Source organism: Pinus tabuliformis, chromosome 9 (genome assembly GCF_031772625.1).
Source record: "Pinus tabuliformis cultivar Carrire ecotype Pingquan chromosome 9, CPIR1, whole genome shotgun sequence".
Lineage (NCBI taxonomy): Eukaryota > Viridiplantae > Streptophyta > Pinopsida > Pinales > Pinaceae > Pinus > Pinus tabuliformis.
The window spans coordinates 1,263,181,244-1,263,199,036 of NC_142307.1; the positions used below are offsets into that span (position 1 = coordinate 1,263,181,244).

The 17,793-nt window shown below is 38.9% G+C and overlaps 1 protein-coding gene across 1 annotated transcript; it reads right to left on the reverse strand.

The window, feature by feature from the left end:
* Window positions 1–3,592: 3,592 nt before the first annotated feature.
* LOC149153132 (uncharacterized) lies at window positions 3,593–7,328 on the reverse strand. The gene is made up of 2 exons (XM_089446047.1): window positions 3,906–7,328; window positions 3,593–3,774 (listed from the first exon to the last, which is right to left on the reverse strand). Exons 1-2 carry the CDS (start codon window positions 7,270–7,272, stop codon window positions 3,737–3,739), a joined length of 3,405 nt encoding a protein of 1,134 aa, XP_089302173.1. The 5' UTR covers window positions 7,273–7,328; the 3' UTR covers window positions 3,593–3,736.
* Window positions 7,329–17,793: the final 10,465 nt, after the last annotated feature.

Genomic DNA, 17,793 nt, shown 5'->3' on the forward strand with positions numbered 1-17,793 from the left:
TCATATTGAACATCTTGGTTAGTGGTCTCCTTGAGGGTTTTGCACATAATATTGGGTGGAATAAATCATTCTAAACCCTTTCTCCCATCCCACCTTGACCTAGAGAGCACTTTGAAGAGTCTTCTCCCGAGATTATACATAAACCCTAGGTCTCATGTGGTCCCACTCTAGGCTTCTCAAGGATAGCGAAAGTCTATTTAAAGGCATATAAGCATCATTCAAAGCTTCTTGAGAGGTCCTAATCATCTTAGGAGCCTTGACCTTAGGTCTCCTTGTCATCATTGGATATCATTAACCCTAGGTCTAGGTCTCCTCATAGGCCTTTCTTAGAGAGCCTTTTTTCTTCTCTTGAAGCATTGAGCCTTTATTTGAGCCTCTCCTTTGAATGGGCCTTGGAAATCACATCATACCTAGTCATTGGTTCTATCATTAATAGTGATTTCCCTCATACCAAACTCCGCCCATCAATGAAAGTCCGTAAAGAGCAAGGGACACCAACTGAGGTGACAGTGCGTCTTTGTCCAATTGTTGTCATTTGGTCTAGTAATCATCCCTTAGGTACCCCTCTTAGGACCCCTGCTAGATGTGTGGCACCAAGCCCCTATCTTGTGTGTGCCAATCTTAGCAAGTTGCAAGTTCCTTGGCAACCCTGCGAATTTGATCAATAACCACAGAAAGGGTCCTAAGGTTAGGATAAAAAGACAAGGATTGGTTGGGGATTCATACAAATTGATAATGGTAAGAAATCCGAAAGCAAGACAGATAAGGATTAAATGGAAGCGATAACCCTAGGGTGAGAACAAGCACTAGATGCTTTTAAGGGAAAACAAGATTCTTTAAAGATTGAACCAATAATTATTTTGTCCTTGCAATGACCTTGCTCTTGTCTCTCCCAAAGAATCAAAACAGTACTTGAAATTAATCTAAGAGCAGGGCACCTATTTCAAATTTTTCACCACCATAGAACCTACATTTAACATCCTAATGAGTATCGAAAAAAGTATTACACCAAATTATCTTTGGGAAAACCGTCGAAAAGTTGGGGTGCGTGCCATCAAAACATTCTTGTCAAACACTTGACAAGTATGTTTTACTAACCAACCTAGATCCATCTTAACTCTGGATCTACCAAGCGCCGAGAGGGATTTGATCCCTCTCTTGAGGTGTAAACCTCTTTTACATAGGAAAGAGATTCGATCCTTCTCGGCGCTTGGTAGATCCAAAGTTAAGACGGATCTAGGCCATAAAATTATTAGCCTTAAATAGAACAAATTAGAGAAGAATACCATGGGAAAAATTATGGGTTAAGAATACCATGGGAAAAAACCATGGGCTGGAGAATTTTATGTTTTTTTTATTTATTTATTTTAATTTTATTTTATTTTGCTTTATCTAGACTAAGTCAAAATGTTAAACATTACGTCCGCTTGGGGTAGCTCAATTGGCAATGGCCATGGAAATGAAGTCCCACCGAACCGGAAGCCTTGCGTTCAAATCTTGTGCTAACTGCCCGCCCCCTGCCGGATCGGGGTGAGAAGTTTGGACATGATGAAGATGTAGTCCTACCAGGCTTACAACAATAAAATGTTAAACATTACAACATCTCCCCCATACTGGGCTAGAGAGCACCTCTCAGCACAATTAATATATGCTTTTCCCCTATGCTGCTCCATTTATATATGACATGCATCATTCATATGGAGATAACTATTCATTCTCTTGTATATGTGATTTTATTGTAACAGCAATTTACATGGTCTCAACATTTTTTGCACAACATTTTTTTAGCAAAAAGCTTTGCTCACAATTCGAGAGTTCCCTTGCAACAATGGGAAATCCAACATACTCTATGAACAGGTCAACTTGCTTGTATCTCTTTAATCTCCTTTCAACCATAGGCACTTCCCTCTACTTGGAAAGTTGTATCTGTGCCAAGATCAATAGATGAAAGAGAGTAGGCAATCACAAAATCCCGGGTAGAAATGCAAATGGAATTGGCTAGGCTATGGTTGATAACAAGATATCCTGTTTCTATTCAATCCATGCCTTAACCGGTGAAGTGGAATGAGAATGTGTAGTCAGGGCATCTGTTGCACTCCTAGCTGAATTTTGAAAGCATGTTTCAATTTGTATTGTGATAGACTGTAAAGGCAACAAAATATCAATATTTAAAAAGGTGTCACATAAGAAAGAACCAATATAGAATGGATGGATGAATAACTTAGTTCCTAGAAACATGAAATCCGAAGCCAAAGAAGAACATATCAGGAGAGTGATTCATTGGGAAGGCCTGTTTAGGTAAAGTTTACATGAATGCTTAGTAAGGAGAGTGATTCATTGGGAAGGCCTGTTTAGGTAAAGTTTACATAAATGCTTGAGCTTATACTAAGCAGGGGAAAGGAAGCTGATTTTTATACCTTGAGGCTGGCTAGACCTGGCACTTTATGTACAGAATAATTATCTGACATATCTCTATTTTCATTTCTGTCTATCCCCAAAAACGGGGTAAAACAGACCCAATCCTACAAAACACCTAGTAATGCAATTAGATGTCAATCTCCTTTCAAACTTTCCTGCAGGCTGAAAATGTGAACTGTAGTCACCTATGGGAAGAAACACACCGTAACCAATATATCTGCTACAGAAAATATGATTATTAGCAGTAAATTACATGAAAAAAGAATAAAAAAATTGGACTGAGAAAAGGAATGTAAAACAGCAGTGCTGTTAAAGAGCATAGGGTGAATCTTAAACCTAGACCAATCGTACATATCCAGTCACAAGATAGAAGCATGAAAACAAAGTCAACCACATAAACCAATTCACTACTGTGCCTTCCCACTTTTGGTCTCAAACTCTGAAGTACTTTGATAGCCTATGGAGGCAGGCGAACTAATGGATCTAAAAGCTTTCTGTCTGAAGTTGCAAAAATGCTGGCTGTCTTGTATTTTTTCTTATCTCTTCATTTTTTCTAAGCCATTCCTGCGATCTGCATCTTGGCTGGATCCTACGTTCAAGACTGTAACTGAGATAACTTGGAAATGATTTTAATGACTTGAGTGAAAAACCCAAATTGAAAAGAATGTTGATCTTCTCTAGAAGTTGATACCAACTTTGGTTCAGTATTGTAGGATGTGACCTGATCATGTGACAGTGACATTAGACATCACATGAAAGCCCAAGTCCTATGAGACAACTTAATCTCGCTTACACTTCATCACATCTTCCATAAATCTTCTCGACAATTCCCACAGTCTCATCAGAATTCTCATCAAACCTACCTTGGAAAACAGACTGAATGTTCACCTTCTCCCTGGACTGTATTTGCCCCATATCTGCAAGACACATAGGTTTGTCCAGGGCAAAAACAGTCATCAGTTATCTTGGTGACTTGAAGCTGTGTATACCCAAAAGATGTGGTATGTTTCACAGGATACCCTGTATCTCAGTTTGTTTCAATTGTTTTCCTCTCAAAACCTTTATATCTTCTGCCATTGAGTTATGTATATCCCATATGAAAAGCTCAGGATACTGAAGAACACTTTTGCCTATATTTTTCTTTGTCATCCCCAACTTTGAAAGAAAACCCACCTTGGACTTCAAGTTTTTCTCCGAACATTCGGCTAAAGCTTGAAAATTTATCCTAACATACCTGCTCACCTCCTCCCTTGGGCAACCAAAGCTATCTAAAAGCATCAACTTTTCAGAAATTCCTCTCCAGCTACTTGGATCGCTTTCAAAAGTAGTACAAATCTGATCTTTTTCCATTCCCAGCTGATACAGATTATTAAGCAATGCATCGAATTCTTTATCAATATTACTATTCAGAAGAGAAGGACAGCTAACAAAAATATTTGCGAGACAAGCTTTAGTGAGCCCAAGTTTTTCGTAACCTTGAAGCATACCTTGCAAAACTCCAGGTGAGAGGTTGAAAATGTCTTTTTTTTCCTTGTATATCTTCCCAAGCCTGTTCCTGGGAATCCCATAGTTCCATAGTGTGGAGACATTGTGCATCAATACCATATTCTCGCTGAGATATATTTGATCAGCAGCCAAGAGGGCACTGATCTCAGAAGGTTTTATGCCAATGCTTTCTAAAAAAGGCTCAAACTCATTGATGGGATTGTATTGAAGATACTTGTCAACTGCTTTTCTGATATCTTTCCCTGTTCTGGCTTTAGCTAACAGCTTCTTAATAAAATTAGGTGCATTCATCACAATATACTCAGCATGTGCAAAATTCAGATTCCTTGTGTCATGAAGATAATCAAGCAGAGCTCTTTGAGTTTCAGCTTCGACATTGATATGAACCCTATCTGGTGTTTTTATCTCTGTATTTGTATTTGTATATGTATTTGTATTTGATTTGGACCCTATCCGGTGTTTGTCCCTATCTATATGTTCATCCCTTCGAAGCCCAGGATCCTGAGGAACAGTATTTTTCTTTGCCATCCTCGATTTTAGAAGAAAACTCAACTTGGACTTCAAGTTTTTCTTCGAACATTCAACTAAAGCTTGCAAATTCGTCCTGACATACCTGCCCACCTCCTCCCTTGGGCAACCAAAGCTATCTAAAAGCCCCAACTTTTCAGAAATTCTTCTCCAGCTACTTGGATTGCTTTCAAAAAAACTACAAATCTGATCTTTACCCATTCCCAGCCCATACAGGTTATTAATCAATGCATCAAATTCTTTATCAATATTGCCATTGAGAAGAGAAGGACAGCTAACAAAAATTTTTGCAAGACAAGCTTTAGTGAGCCGGAGTTTTTCGTAAGCTTGAAGAATACCTTGCAAGACTCCAGGTGGGTGGTTGAAAATGTCCCTTTCCTCCTTGTATATCTGCCCAAGCCTGTTCCTAGGAATCCCATAGTTCCATAGTGTGGAGACATTGTGCATCAATAGTGTGTTTTCGCTGAGATATATTTGATCAGTAGCCAAGAGGGCACCAATCTCAGAAGGTTTTATGCCAATGCTTTCAAAGAAGGGCTCAAACTCATTGATCAGATTGTACTGAAGATACTTGTCAACTGATTTTCTGATATCTTTCCCTGCTCTGGCTTTAGCTAACAATTTCTTAACAAAACTAGGTGCATTCATCACAATATACTCAGCATATGTGAAATTCAGATTCCTTGTGTTGTAAAGATAATCAAGCAAAGCTCTTTGAGTTTCAGCTTTGGCATTGATGTGAACCCTTTTCGGAATTGTAGTCTCTGTATTTATATTTGCATTTGATGTGGACCCTATCCGGTATTTGTGCCTATCCATATGCATATCCCCTATGAGAAGCTCGGGATCCTGAAGAATAGTTTTGCCTATGTTTTTGTTTGCCATCTCCGATTTTGAAAGAAAACTCACCTTGGACTTCAAGTTTTTCTTCGAACATTCAACTAAAGCTTGCAAATTCGTCCTGACATACCTGCCCACCTCCTCCCTTGGGCAACCAAAGCTATCTAAAAGCCTCAACTTTTCAGAAATTCCTCTCCAGCTACTTGGATTGCTTTCCAAAAAACTACAAATCTGATCTTTCCCCAATCCCAGCCCATACAGATTATTAATCAATGCATCGAATTCTTTATCAATATTACCATTCAGAAGAAAAGGACAGCTAACAAAAGCTTTTGCAAGACAAGATTTAGTGAGCCCAAGATTTTCATAAGCTTGAAGCATACCTTGCAAAACTCCAGGAGGTTGGCTGAAAATGTCCTTTTCCTCCTTGTATATCTGCCCAAGCCTGTTCCTAGGAATCCCATGGTTCCATAGTGTGGAGACATTGTGCATTAATACTGTGTTTTCGCTGAGATATATTTGATCAGTAGTCAAGAGGGCACCAATCTCAGAAGGTTTTATACCAATGCTTTCAAAGAAGGGCTCAAACTCATTGATGGGATTGTACTGAAGATATTTGTCAACTGATTTTCTGATATCTTTCCCTGCCCTGGCTTTAGCTAGCAGTTTCTTAACAAAACTAGGTGCATTCATCACAATATACTCCGCATATGTGAAATCCAGATTCCTTGTGTTGTAAAGATAATCAAGCAAAGCTCTTTGAGTTTCAGCTTCGGCATTGATGTGAAGCCTATCCGGTATTTTAGTCTCTATAAATGTATTTTTATTTGTATATGTATTTGTATTTGATGTGGACCCTTTCCGTTGTTTGTCCCTATCTATATTTTTATCCCATAGAAGCCCGGGATCCTGAGGAACAGTATTTTTCTTTGCCATCCCCGATTTTAGAAGAAAACTCACCTTGGACTTCAAGTTTTTCTTCGGACATTCAACTAAAGCTTGCAAATTTGTCCTGACATACCTGCCCACCTCCTCCCTTGGGCAACCAAAGCTATCCAAAAGCCTCAACTTTTCATAAATTCCTCTCCAACTACTTGGATTGCTTTCCAAAAAACTACAAATCTGATATTTTACCATTCCCAGCCCATACAGATTACTAAGCAATGCATCAAATTCTTTATCAATATTACCATTCAGAAGAGAAGGACAGCTAACAAAAATTCGTGCAAGACAAACTTTAGTGAGCCCAAGATTTTCGTATGCTTGAAGCATACCTTGCAAAACTCCAGGTCGGTGGTTGAAAATGTCTTTTTCTTCAGTGTATATATGCCCAAGCTTGTTCCTGGGAATCCCAAAGTTCCATAGTGTGGAGACATTATGCATCAATACCGTGTTTTCGCTGAGACATATTTGATTAGTTGTCAATAGGGCACCGATCTCAGAAGGTTTTATACCAATGCTTTCGAAGAAGGGCTCAAATTCATTGATGGGATTGTACTGAAGATACTTATCGACTGTTTTTCTAATATCTTTCCCTGCTCTGGCTTTGGCTAACAGTTTCTTCACAAAACTAGGGGCATTCATCGCGATATACTCAGCATGTGTGAAATTCAGGTTCCTTGTGTCGTGAAGGTAATCAAGCAGAGCTCTTTGAGCTTCAGCTTCAGCACTGATATCAACCCGACTCGGTATTTTAATCTCTTTATTTATATTTGTAGCTTTTCCTGATAGTTGGGCAGCTTGCAGGAGCTTCGTACCAGCAAAAACCTTGCCTTCTCTTAATGATGCGGGTTTTGATATGAATTGGGTACATGAAAATGACTCTTGTGTAAAGGAAAATGGACCTTGGTTGGAGAACCATTTTGGTCGAAACTGTAGATACGGATATGAAGAGGAGGGGATGCAATGCATAGCCTGCATTGCCAATCCGCACCTCTGGCAAGTCCGATGGAAGAAGACCAAGGAAGGCATGGCCGGCATTAGATACCCCTTTTCTGCGGATACGAATAGATTCGGCGAGGGGGACAGGAAGCTTTGTAACAACTAATTCCACAACTTTACCAAAAAAATAATGAGGTTATTACTGAAATAAAACATCATGAACTTTGAACATTGTAATGAGGATGAGGTTCATCCTTAACACAAGTTGAAAATAATTGATCTATCAACTTTTTTTTTCCCAATTTTCTTACTAGGATGAACCACATTAAACCAATTTTTTTACTAAGATGAACCACATTAAACCATATTAGATGGTTTCAAATGTGGATCAACAAATTACAATATGATAAATCCGAAAGATATTGGGTAAATAATAAATTAATTTTAATATATTAGTGTTTTTTTTTTGAGTTGTGGTTCACAGTCACCTTGGTCAACAGGTGGTCGCTATGTCCACGGAAAAATGTGGATTGATCAACCCGAAGGGAATCTAGCCCTGCAACCTACTAGCAAGACCTAACCCCAAGGACTTTGGGCAAAATGGTTTAATAGATTAGTGTTAATTTAATATTCTCTAAAATTAAAAGTTATTTTTTTTAATTTATATGATTTAAATATATTTATAAAGAATTTAATATTAGAATAGATATTTTATTATGTCACTTGACATATAGTGATGGTATTGGGGTATTAGTTTGGTAAATATTGGTTTTTTTGCATTATTTTGATGTTGATGTTAGCCCATCGCCACCACTAGGACTACAAATCCCTAGGCAATATGTTAGTGGCATTGATTAAAGGTAGGACGGTTGCAGCCCTATACAAAGTTATAAAACTGGAAGAATACCAAGAACGACTATTATGCAGAAGACGACGAATATGCTAAAGCTTTCATATGGTCCTACCTTTGGCTTCTATCTGATGTCAGAGGTTCATCATTATTTTTTAAAGCATAAAGTTTTCTTTGATGATATTTTTTTAAAACAGCGGGAAGACTTTTATCATCACAGTGATTTGATTGTGCTTCGCACTAGCTTCACTTATGACATATTTATGGAAGCCAACTTTAGTTTGACACCTATCCACAATATGACCCCTCCGAATGTGATGACATATAACTTGGAATTGGGATGTGGGGAACACACTAGCTTCAACTTTAAGGTGGCACAAATATCCACGATGTCCCTATGAATGTAACATGTCATCTCCCTATCATGACAATTTGCAAGTTGCGCCTAGGGACAACGTTGAGTGTGGTACTGAAAATGGATAAGGCTCATAATGGACTTAAAGAAATGGCATGCCCTTCTCTAAGGGGTATTTAAATTGCTTTATTTAAGATTTTATATATATAATGATTTGTGAATGATAAGACTAAAATTTTTATAGTAAAGTTATATCGTTAAAGCAGAATTAGGATTTTAAAAAAAAAAAATTATTAAATTTAAATTATTTTTTTGAAGAAACACCATAAATACATAATACAATATAGTCGGCGAAACCACGCTGATGCAACTCATTAACCTTACGAAAATTGTCATTTCAAAGGATCCCACTACAGTCGAGGGTTCAACTCTCGTCAAGGGTGAAAATCAAGGCGAATTTGTGCCCCCTGTTGGAATATTACTATTAGTGTCGTTGAACCTGGGACTCTAGACTGCGCAGAGGCTAGAACCACGACAAGAGAAGGTAATGAAGCCAAAGACAAGGGTTTAGTTATGAATGGGAGCATTGCTTATAATGGAGAAGTCTTGGTTGCTAAGTAAGAGCCCTATAATGATGAAGTTGCAGCTACTGAACAAGAACCCTATCACGGAGAAGTTACGACTGCTGAGCAAGAGCCCTTACCTAAAACCCTGGAAGATGTAACGCCTTGGCCTAAGGATTTATCGAGGGTTCTGAAGCATATCAATGCTAGGGAAGTCATAGTGAGAAGGTTGAGCCTGTCACTACTTTGAGCCCTTTTCAAATCTCGATCAAATTGATTTATGGGCATTCAATGTTTTTTCTTGGTCAAATCTTTGGATCTGGTAAAAGACCTAATGCTATCGTTGGAACTCAAAATAGGGCTACCCTCTAGATTACAATGCCTTCTTTTTGAAGGTAAGCAAATGGAAGATCTCTTTCCTCTCTCTATTTATAATATATGCAGGGATGTCACAGTTTTCTTGGCTCTTCAACTACGTGGGGGAGCTTTGGGAAAGCCTTCCTCTTCCCAAGCCTTCTCTTACAAAGACGTGGTCCGAGACTAGGTTCCCAAAAGTGCAGAGCCGCCTCAAGAACATCCCCTGCCCTTAGGCATGGACGCTTAGGTCCAAGTTGCTCTGAATCCTTTTATAGTAGACAAAGCTAAGGATGTTCCTTCAGTGGAAATCACTCATCCATATCTGGATGGAATCTATGAGTTGTTGGCAGGTAATGACCTCATCTATTGGTTTAATGGCTATGACCATGTACAACAAACCTTTACCAATGGATCCATTCAACTTGGACCAAGGCATGTAGGGTCCTCTTCTATTCCAAGGGTTTCTTCATCGTCATTTTTTACAATGATGTGGATTATTATAATGTTCTTTCCAAGTGGCCCTAGTCTTGGGGAAAAGTTGGGCTCTTCCTAACCCCTTGATTCCCATATTTTGACCCATCCACAACTATGATCACAAAGCTACCAATTTGGGTTAGGCTCCCAAATTTGTCAGCCCATCTATGGCATTCTTCAGTATTTTGGGTATTGAAAATGCCTTGGGATGTTTTCAACTGGACCATGAGAAAACTTCTTTTTGGTGTCGACTTTTCCATCAAACATGTCATCTTCAGAACTCTTGTTCTCAAAAACCAGTCGAAGGGAAGCCTGGATCTAAAGCATGGAATCCATGCAGCTCGCCTCCTTGAGAAGAGGAGGATTCCTCTTCCCCAGATCAGGAAGATGATGAGTCTGATGATGAAATCCTCCCATCAAACGAGGCCTAGAATTCATATCTTCAAAAGCCTCCTGAAGGAAGTCAGGAGATCCAAGTTTTGTCAGCCATAAGAGAAGATGTAACAGCCCTGGTCAAAAATTCATGTAAAAAAATATAATAACCAAGGTCATGGGACGTATTCCAAGTTGAATGTTGGGCAAAACATCCTAGTGGGTATTCATTTAGGTTATTATGGCTAAAGAAAATTGGCAAAGGCAATGGCAAAGGCTTTTCAAAGGCATGAGGCATTAATTGGCATTTTATTTATGAAAATAAAAGAAATTATGAGAAAAGTAAGGTGAAAGGTCACAGGTTGCATGTGAGAAGGAAAATGAAGGAAAATAAAGGGAAATTGAATAAAACAGAGGCCTCATTAATAAAAAGGCTTCTAAGGATCAATTCATAAACTTTTGTCAATTTAGTTTTGGAGTTCTCTCTCCATTCTCTCCCTCTCTCACTCTTGGACACTTAGAGCATTCTTGGGGCGCTCTAGCATTGGATCAAAGAAGGAAAAGGGAAGCAAAGATCAAGCAAGGAAGACCAAGATCAAGTGGCTACATTAGGATAACTTGTAGGTATCGATTTGCATGTGTGATTTCCTTGCTAGATTTGGCATGCATGGCACATGCATGTGTGTATTTGGTTCTCTTATTGTCATTGGCATGGGTTTTTCCAAGTGTGACAGTGATTTTCAGCCTTGCCTTGCCATTTCTGGATATCCTTGGTGTGATAGGTTCTCTTTTATTAGGTTAAGTTGGATTTTTGAATGGTTTCGAAACTGAGTGAGGTGGTCTTTGAATAAGAACTCAAGGCCTAAGAATCCCTGGACCAAAGAAGGTGGGATTGCAGTAAAGCTAGATTTTTGCTGCCTCAGTGGGACTAGAAAACCTCAACCGATGAATGGTGGGATTTACGGTAAGTCCTAGATGTGTGTGTCCTCGATCAAGCCTAGGAATCCTCGACCGATGAATGGCGGGATATATGGTAAAGCCTGGAGGGCGGAGTCTCAATTAGGCTTAGAAATCCTCGACCAATGAATGGCAGGATATACGATAAAGCCTAGAGACTATGACACAGGCAAATTCCTCACGATGTAGGTGGATAGATCTGGAGGCATCCATGCTTGTTTAGGGCCTAGTGATCTAGTGGGGATTGCGGTTAAGCCTGAGGAAACCTGGTTTGTTTTATTACGACTCCCACATTCACGCTTGGAATATGGCATAGGGGTGATTAGCTGAAAGAAATATTTGGTTAAGCCCAATCTATGGTTGGGTGGTACATGGAAGTCCCTGGCTTGGTTGGCTTTTGCATATGATAATAAGAGCTCTTTCCCTCTTATGTTTTATGTGTAAATGTAATGTGTGGTTTTTATGGTTGTGTTATTCTTGTAATTATGTTGGTTACATGTTGGTTATAAGCATGGTTTATGACAGACTTTGGTTATGGCTCTCATCATGTTTTGATTAGTAAATGAATGTATGACCTAATAGATGTTATTGCAGATATTATGAGAAGGCACTAGACCTTCTTGGTGATTTTCATATAAGTATCATACCCCTATGTTTAGATGTGTCTTTATGACCCATAGATTTCATGTCCATGATATGTTTGACAGAATGTATGTCATGGCTACACCTTGTTAGGTTAAGTTCTTGCCTAAGATTTGTATGGAAGGCTTTGTCCTTATGTCATTCATGGTTCTGGAAAGTTTCATTAAGTTCTAGGCAGAGTTCTGGATCCTAGCTTGAAAAAGTGGCTTAAATCCCGTGGTTGTAGGCACAAAACTGGGTGAAAAAGACTGCAATCACTCCCTTGTAGGCATCATGCATGCGACTGGAGGGTTTTAGTTGAAATTAGGCAACATTGTGTGAACTTTTGGGAGATTAGGGCACCTAGAAGGATGGTTTAGCCCTTGGGGGTCCTATAGCACCTATAGGGAAGTCATTAAGGGTTTTGGTTTTTCGATTCCACTTCCTTAAGGTTATCTAGGAGGTTGAATCACATCAAAGTAACTCTTTGTCACATGTTTACCCCAATACGTTGGTAACTTGGGTAAATGTGGGAGGAGGGCGTTACAGAGTGGTATCAGAGCATGGTTCAACACTTGGATTAGATGGGCGGAATGTGTTTTTCTTGCATGGAGTGTAGGTTTTATATGTGCTTGATATGTATGCTTGGTAGTGGTCATTGTTGTCATTGTGTCGCCATGTAGAAGTTGATGATGTTGATGTTGGGATGTGTTTGTCATGAATGCATGTCGGTTGTATATGCATTTGTTATGCATGTCAGTGTCTATATGTTGTTATGCATGCATTGCCCTGGTTATGGTTATGCCTGCATGGTAGGTCAGGCATGCAACGTGGTGGTCATTTTGTAGTTGGCGTCATCATGATGTTGTTGGTATGTTCTGATGTTGATATGTTGACTAAGATAGGGAGAAGAAGATTATTAGAGCAAGGTTGCAACACTGGACCTCGGGGTAAGAGCAAATCATTATACAAGTTTGTATCTTGGGCATGCAGGTATGTTGGTTAATCATTGTTATATGAATTAGGGTTATAAACATGTTTGTCATTATATTGTTGTTGTGGTTACATGCATGATAGATGTTAGTGAATCAATTTGGTTATATGCATGTTCGTCTAATAGTCATGCATGGTAGTAACTTGTTGTTGTTTTATGTTAGTTAACTTGATGATTATGTTACATGTTGTTCATGAGTATGTTATATGTTAACTTGTTGTTGTTCTATGTTTGTTAACTTGATGGTAATGTTATATGTTGCTGATGAGTATGTTATATATTAACTTCTTGTTGTATGTTAGTTAACTTCATGATTAGGGTTATTGCATTTAAGATCTTGATGTTATATGTATCGCGTTGATCTGGATTAGCCTGTATAAATGGTCATGGTTATTGTATTCAAGTATGAGCTAACATATTTGTGATATTGTGTTGTACTAATCTAGATTGATTGTGCAAGATGTGATTGTTATGCATGAATGTTAATTGTTTATGAGTTTATGATGTGAACGTGTTAGCTAGTTATTGTTATGGATATCATGACCTTATTTATGTTTGAGTTGATGTGTTGTGAAGTTACATCGTGCTAATCTAGATTGATTATGCAGACAAGATAGCCTCCCCTGAGATACATTAAGGTATAACATTTGGTTTCTAGTTATACCTAAATTCGTCAAGGGAATTGGAGTCCCTTGAGAGATGGTATGGATGTGTACAATTACAAGGCATCGTGTTTGGCACAACAAGGTAAGGAATCTGTGTATTGCTATATTTGTTTATATAATGAAAATTATATGTTTATGATAGTATGATACCGAGAATTGCATGGCAAAGAGACAGGCCATAAAATCTTGGAGAAGGCTCAGGTCGAGCTTTCCTTTGGAAGCACTGGGAACCATGGGGATTAAGTCATGGTGTTTGTTGTTCGTTTTGTGCCTTCAGTATTTTGTGATTTTTTTGAGCTTGATTATGGGTTTTGATTGTGTCTGGTGCAAGGCCTTACCATTTGGTTTGTGATGTCGTATTGCTATTGGTTTTCATGGTTTATTCTTGTTGGCTTTCTTGTTCTTTCCTTTTATGTTTTGAGGGTCTTTGGAATTGGTTTGGGAAAGAGGAAAGTTAATGAAGCTTGGGGGGAGTTGAATGAAACCCAACAGGTAATGTAAGACTCGGATGAAGCTCAGTGCATGTATAAAGGGCAACCGACATCAAGATTATGATAATCGGTTATATTGGTTTGGTCCATGGGGATGAATGGACAGTGGCAGGATAGTCATGGGAAAGGTAACATGAAAGATGAAGTAAATGGATTTGAGGCAACATATGCCTTAGATATGTTGGGAACTATTGTTCTCAATGTTGTGCATCTTGTGCACGGATAAAGGGAGTTTTCTTAACCTTAACCTTATGATATGTGGTAATTATGTTGTGATTGTGATTGGACTAATGTGCATATATGCATATATAGTATTTATGTATGTCGTTGTCTAACAAGGTCGTCAAGGATCATGATTGTTTTATGCTAATGTTTATCTGTATATATGCATGGATGTATGTTGTTGTCTGACAGGGACGTCAGGGATCATGCTTGTGGAAGAATGATTGTTCATGCATGTGAATGACATGAAGAGGTTCCTGGTCTTACGAGGAATCAAGTGGAAGAGTAGTCTGACAAATCTATTAGATAATATCACGTGGATATGGTTTGATATTATATGCTTGTACTATGTCTATGTATATGTTATGGACAAGTTATGCCAAGGGATACATCAGTGGAATGAAAGCAGTGTGCTTTGCGGCATGCTGGGACAAACATGGATAAGACATTAGAAGAAAGGTAGTTTGGTAATGACAACGTGGTCTTAGGATGTGTAGTACTGGTGTTGTGTATATGTAGCATATGCAGTATTGTGTACATATGGTGTTGTGTGCCTATTGTATATATGGTGTTGTGTGTATATTGCATATGCAGTGTTGGGTATAGATGGTGCTATGTACATGTTGGATATGTGGTGCTATGTACATATCGTATTGTGCACATGTTGCATATGTGGTGTTATGTGCATATGGTGTTGTGCGCATGTTGGATATGCGGTGTTGTGTACATAGGGTGTTATGTACGTGTTGTATATGCAGTGTTATGTACATATGGTGTTGTGTGCATGTTGTACATGTGGTGCTATGTACATATGGTGTTGTGTGCATGATTGTACATGTCATGGTGTGTGCATGTGGTGTTGCATACATGTTGTGTTGTGTGAAGGTGGTGTTGTGTACATGTTGTGTATGTGGTGATGTGTACATGTGGTGTTGTGCACACATTGTACATGTGGTGCGGTGTACATGTTGTGCAGGTGGTGTTGTGTACATGTGACGCTGTGTACACGTTGTGCAGGTGGTGTCATGTACATGTGACGTTGTGTACACGTTGTTTAGGGGGTTTTGTGTACATGTTGTACATGTGGTATTAGTGTACATGTGGTATTGTGTAAATGTCATACATGTTGTGTTGTGTACATGCGGTACTACATATGTGGATTGTGTACTCGTGGCATCGTGACATGTTTATTGGTTGTGTTGTACTACGTGTACATATGTGTATTGTGTTGTACACTAGATGTAGGAGTATGTATTGTGTTGTGTTGTACACCAGGTGTAGGTGTATGTGTCGTGATGTATATCAAGTGTAGGTGTATGCATTGTGTGGTGTCGTACATTGTGTGTGGATGTATGTGTTGTGATGTACATTGTGTATGTGTACGTGATTGAAGAAAAGAAAAAAACATTGGGTGTTTGTTGGGTGTGGCAACCAATTTGGTGTGTGTACGAAAAGGACAAAGGATAAAGGTAGAAGCAAAGGATTAAAGGATTTGTATCAGTATTTTATTTCAGTTTTATTATGCATGTGACGTATGATTATGATTGATGATGGTTACATGTGATCTATGATTCTCGTTTATGATGATTGCATGTGATTCATGATTTTGATCTATGATGGTTGTGTTTCGAGCTAATCAGATGTGATATGTTTATTTGATCAAAGAGTTAGTTTGTCTTGTTGTGACAGGAAGTGAACAAAATCGCAAGTGTACCTTGTTGATGAGCTACCAATGAGGTATGATTTGGATTTATTTCACTTTGTTTTGAGTCTAATGGAAATAATTTGCTTGGTACAAGAAAGCATGGAAAAATGTATGGTTTGGGTGGTTGGAATTGGTTGTCAAGGAATTAACAACAACAAAAGGAATTGGAACATGTAGCAGTATGTGGTAAAGTACTTCAGGAGCAGGGCCATTGCGGGACACTGGTACCCAATAGTGTCCATTGATTTCCATGAGCATGCTATGACTGGTATGATGGTTTGAGGTAGGTATATGCCTTGGTTTTTAGACCTTACGATGCGAGGAAACCTTGCCAAGGGATGGATTTCCCGAGATAGGGGATGTTAGGGAACTTGGAAGGTGAGTGACTGCATGGAAGGGGATGATTGGATTGCCCGAGGGACTGTGTAGTAGAGAAGGGAAGGCTGAGGAGTACATTTGCTTTGGTCATTAGCATTGCCAGATGGAATTAGATACACATTGGCAGTGTGCCCTAGAACAATGAGTCGATAATTGTTCATTGAGAGGACAAGTGGTGCAGATTGTAGCGCTAAACACTGGATGCAGTTTTGACTTTGGCAATGGATTCTAGACTTCCTCGGAAAGAGGTGAATTTTGGTACTACTCTTGAGGGTGGAGGTATGAGCCTCTGGATTCCCTTGTTGTGGATGTAAACATCGCATCCTTTTATTTGCTAGCTGAGCAAATATGCAAATGTATATATGTGTATATTATTGTAAATATTGTATCGAGCTGGATTTATAAAGCTCCATAAACAAAATAATTATTTGTTGGTTGAAGAAAAATTTGCATGAGAGTATATGTGGTTTTTATTGTAAATACCATAATGAGTTGTGTTATAAAGCTCCATGGTTAGTATGTTTTTGCTTTGAACGGTCTTACTAGTTATAGGTGTCATTGAACATCGAGGACGGTGTTCCCCCAAGGGGGAGGGCTCTGTAACAACCCTGGTAAAAAAATCATGTAATATATATATATATATATATATATATATATATATACCAAGGTCATGGGACACGTATTCCAATTTGAATGTTGGGAAAAACATCCTAATGGGTGTTCATTTCGGTTATCATAGCTAAAGGAAATTGGAAAATAAAATGACAAAGACTTTAGAAAGGCATGAGGCACTAATTGACATTTTATTTACGAAAATAATGGAAATTTGAAGAAAATAGAGGCCTCGTTAATAAAAAGGATTCTGAGGACCAGTTCATAGACTTTTGTCAATTCAGTTTTGGAGCTTTCTCTCTTTTCTCTCTCTCTCTCACTCTTTGACACTTAGAGCATTCTTGGAGCACTCTAGCATTGGATCAAAGAAGGCAAAGGGAAGCAAAGATCAAGCATGGAAGAGCAGGATCAAGTGGTTACAACATGATTACTTGCAAGTATCGATTTGCATGTGTGATTTCCTTGTTAGATTTGGCATGCATGACACATGAATGTGTGTATTTAGTTCTCTTATTGTCATTGGCATGGGTTTTTCTAGCTATGACAATGATTTTCATCCTTGCCTTACCACTTTCGGATAGCCATAGTGTGATGGGTTCTCTTTTATTTGGCTAAGTTGGATTCCTGGATGGTTTCGAAACTAAGTGAGGTAGTTTCTAAAGCCTGAACACAATGCTTAGGAATCCATGGACGGGAGAAGGTGGGATTGCGGTAAAGCCAGATTTTGTGTACCCCGGTGGGCCTAGGAATCCTCGACTGGTGAATGAAGGGATATATAGTAAAGCCTAGAGGTGTATGCCCTCGATCAAGCATATCCTCGACTGGTGAATGTCGAGATATACGGTAAATCCTGGAGGGTGGAGTCTCGATTAGGCCTAGGAATCCTCAACCGATGAATGGCATGATACACAATAAAGCCTAGAGACTAGGAGACATGCAAATTCCTCACGGTGTAAGTGGAGAGATCCAAAGGAATCCATGGTTGTTTAGGGCCTAGTGATCTG

Excerpts from the sequence above, each read along its gene's own strand:
- LOC149153132 (XM_089446047.1), bottom strand. The coding sequence starts at position 7,272 with ATGCCGGCCATGCCTTCCTTGGTCTTCTTCCATCGGACTTGCCAGAGG. Across the intron at positions 3,775-3,905 it reads CTCACCTGGAGTTTTGCAAG|CTGGGAATGGAAAAAGATCA; the intron begins GTATGCTTCAAG and ends AATCTGTATCAG.